This window comes from Pteropus vampyrus, unplaced genomic scaffold, assembly GCF_000151845.1.
Source record: "Pteropus vampyrus isolate Shadow unplaced genomic scaffold, Pvam_2.0 Scaffold177, whole genome shotgun sequence".
Classification (NCBI taxonomy): domain Eukaryota; kingdom Metazoa; phylum Chordata; class Mammalia; order Chiroptera; family Pteropodidae; genus Pteropus; species Pteropus vampyrus.
Window position 1 is genome coordinate 2,794,650 of NW_011888958.1, and position 3,236 is coordinate 2,797,885.

The window sequence follows — 3,236 nt, forward strand, 5'->3', positions numbered from 1 at the left end:
ATCTGTGCAATTCTGTCAGTTCATTTATTTTCCAAATATGATACCTAATGTCAAACTTTTTACTCTATTGGTGCTAGCTTAGGAAAGAGGGCCCATCTGATAGTGGACCCTGGGTTTTAGATACTTAAAAAGAAAATGAAACAAATGAAATTCAACTCAGTGTTTTTTATAAGTGAATGATCAGATAAAATCTCTGCCACTAGAAGCAAAGTCACTTGCTGGAGTGATATTCTAAGCAGAATGATATGGACTGCTGTGGGTTTGGGATGCATTAGAGAGGGCAGCTTCAGAATTTTCATTGCAAACAGCTGTAAATTTCCCCCTTCCTTTCTTATAAAGACGGGGTACTTGAATCTGATTGATCCATGGGGGACCAGAAGTAGGCAGTTGTTTTTTTTCTACCTAAAGCCTCTCTCTTCACAGCCTTTACTCAGCTTTTTCTTCCAAGGATCTGTCTGCTATGTGACTCAGGGGGCCGTTGTATACCAGCCTAGGTGTTTTCATTGCATTTGTCAAGGATTAATTGTGGCGGATAATTTAGTCAAGGTCTGACTCTGATATTCCTGAAATAGTCGATACCTTGGGAATAAACAAGTGGCATTAGCCCATGGGATGTGCTTGTTAAGGCAGGTGGGTATATCTACTTCTTTAGGGCCTCCCGGGAGTCCTTCCAAGGAAGACTGTGGAGCTCAGGAGAGCTATCTTTCCCTTCCCACCTACCCCATTACCTCTGTTTCCGGGGGCGAAACTGAGATTCCTGATATTGGCACCATAAGTGGCACATTATGACCTCATTTGGGAGCAGTCCTGGGCCCATTTAGAATGTAAAAAGTTTAAACCTGAGTTTTACCAATTTCAGGATACTGTATTTTATTAGGCTTTTTAACCCCTGTTTTACACTTTGTTAGTGCTCTGAGTTAGATATGACAACTCTGGACTTTCCGGGGTAACTAAGACCTGGGTGTGTTTAGTGGCTGGAGTGTGGTGTGAGTGTGCATGTGCACATGCATGCCTGTGTACACACACATGTATGTGGGTGCAGATCGCAGAAATGTCCTCCAGTGGTTAAAGAAAACGAGAGACTCTTTTATTATCTACCACTCGTCAGACTTTCCGACTTTTGTTTGCTTTCAGTGCAAATGAACTACATGGTGTAGGAGCAGAATTGAAAGGGTACCGAAAGAATGGGATTAGAAATGGGTAAAAATAAAAATAAAATGGATGAAGGCTTAACCACCTTGAACAGTGTATCTGACAGTAATACCTTTGTAAAGCTGACTGTCAAAATGAAGGACATTGTGCAAAGGAACACCAACAGAAAACACCAAAGAAATACCAACCAGGCTTAAAAAAACCACCAAGGAAACTCATTGTCTGGGGCAAGATTGAGTGAATGTGCGTGTGTATGTATGCATACTGAAGAGAAGAAAGAAAGATCGTGGGTGAATCTTTTGCTGTCAGAGCTGTGGACATATATATTATGGTGGAGACGATGCCTTCTCAGGGAGGGAGTAATCCTTTACTCTGAAAGTGTTGACGTTGCCCCTTTACCCCAAATCCCTGTCGCCAGGTGATGCACCCAGTTAATCTCTTTTGGTGTGAAATGGTTTATGATCTTACTATGAAGAATAACACTGTGATAATGTAATAAGAATATTAATAATGCTGTCTGTTGCTTAACCCATGTGCTGATATATTCATCATACATGTCAGCTCATTTGGGAGGAGAAGGCAGGAAGGAGAAGGAGGCAGCGGCCGCAGCACGCACCACGGAGGACTTATTCGGTTCCACGTCAGAAAGTGACACCTCAACTTTCCACGGCTTTGATGAGGACGATTTGGAAGAGCCTCGCTCCTGCCGAGGACGCCGCAGTGGCCGGGGTTCGCCCACAGCAGATAAAAAGGGCAGTTGCTAAACTCACAAGCAGACTCTGGGCAATTCGCCATCACCCTCTGACTTTGGTCATTGTTCTGGTTCTAATATATATTTTTTTTAATGAAAGACGACTTTAGGTTTTCCCTTCATCCTTGCTTTTCCTCTTACTTTCCATACATCCCTTCCCCCTTTCCCTCTATTTTGCGTTATGTACAGCAGAAGCACAAACTACTGAAACAAAACAGAACAAAAGAGCAGAATCACAGTCCTTCAGTGCGATGGCATCGCGATGTACTATTTATTTTCCATAGAAATGGGAAGTTAGGTGAATTATCTCTTTTGGGGGGGAGGGGATCTTTTTGGCGTGAGCAGAGTTGATTTCCTCAGTTTTCCTATTTATTGGCAAAATGAAGAGAGGAGGAATATTGGGTTTGGAAACAAAGAACCAATAACATTAAATAAATTATTATTTATATATTCTAACTGTTATTAGCAACTGACTTTTTTTTTTTTTTTTTTGAGAGAGAGAGAGAGAGAGAATGAAGGGAAATCAAAGAAATTGAAGTAGTATCCTGTTTAGAAGAAAGCCACTGGGGGGAGGATTGATCCAAGGAGACCTAGTCGGGAGGATTTTCTCCATGGGAGACGATTGCACTTTCTGTACCCCACCGAGCGCGTGGCTCCCCATGGCAGACCCCCTCCCCATTGTTCCTCCCTGACCTTTCCATCTTCCTCCCTGCTTCCGAGAAAATGTCAGCAGTTCCCGAGAAGGCTGGGGCTGCTGCGTGTGGCCTCCCTCCAGCACCTGAGCCCCCGACCGGCAATGCCTCCTGGGCTGTTCCTCTCTGTCAGCACAGCCGCTGTTTTGTGGTTGCTGGTTTTTTCCTCACTTTCCTCCTGGTGAAGAGCAATTTCCAAATGCAGGAATGGAATACAAGCAGAAAGTCATGGACTCAGCAGTGACAGAACAACCTGAGGCCTCCGCCACGCTCACGGAGCAAAGAATGATACCTCGCAGTGTATTTTCCTCCCCCTTTGCCCCCTGTTGACAAACATAAATTCCCGTTGGATGATCAAGTCTCCCGTATTTTCTTCAATTTTTTTTATAGTGCCCTGCAGGCACTTTGTTTTATCTTTCCAATAGCATCTCCTGAAATAAACCAAAGCAACACTTGCTCAAGGCCTCTGGGGCTGTGGAGAAGACCGTCCACCTTGTTGGCAGTCCCAGGAATTCACAGCGGTGCGGTCCTAGTCGAAAGGTAGGTCTTGGCTGGCCTGCCTTACCATGAGGGCAAAACCATCATAGTTTTTTTTTTTCCTCCCCCTTTCTTTCTTTTCGTTTTCCCCCTAGCTTGTCTTT

At 44.1% G+C, this 3,236-nt stretch overlaps 1 protein-coding gene across 1 annotated transcript in view; it reads left to right on the forward strand.

The window, feature by feature from the left end:
- DPF3 (double PHD fingers 3) overlaps positions 1–2,356 on the forward strand; it is a 204,006-nt gene extending 201,650 nt beyond the window's left edge. Inside the window, exon 9 of the mRNA XM_011370920.2 lies at positions 1,714–2,356. Coding sequence (XP_011369222.1) covers positions 1,714–1,916 — 203 coding nt within the window. The 3' untranslated portion in view covers positions 1,917–2,356. The remainder of the gene's footprint in view (positions 1–1,713) is intronic.
- The last annotated feature ends 880 nt before the right edge of the window (positions 2,357–3,236 follow it).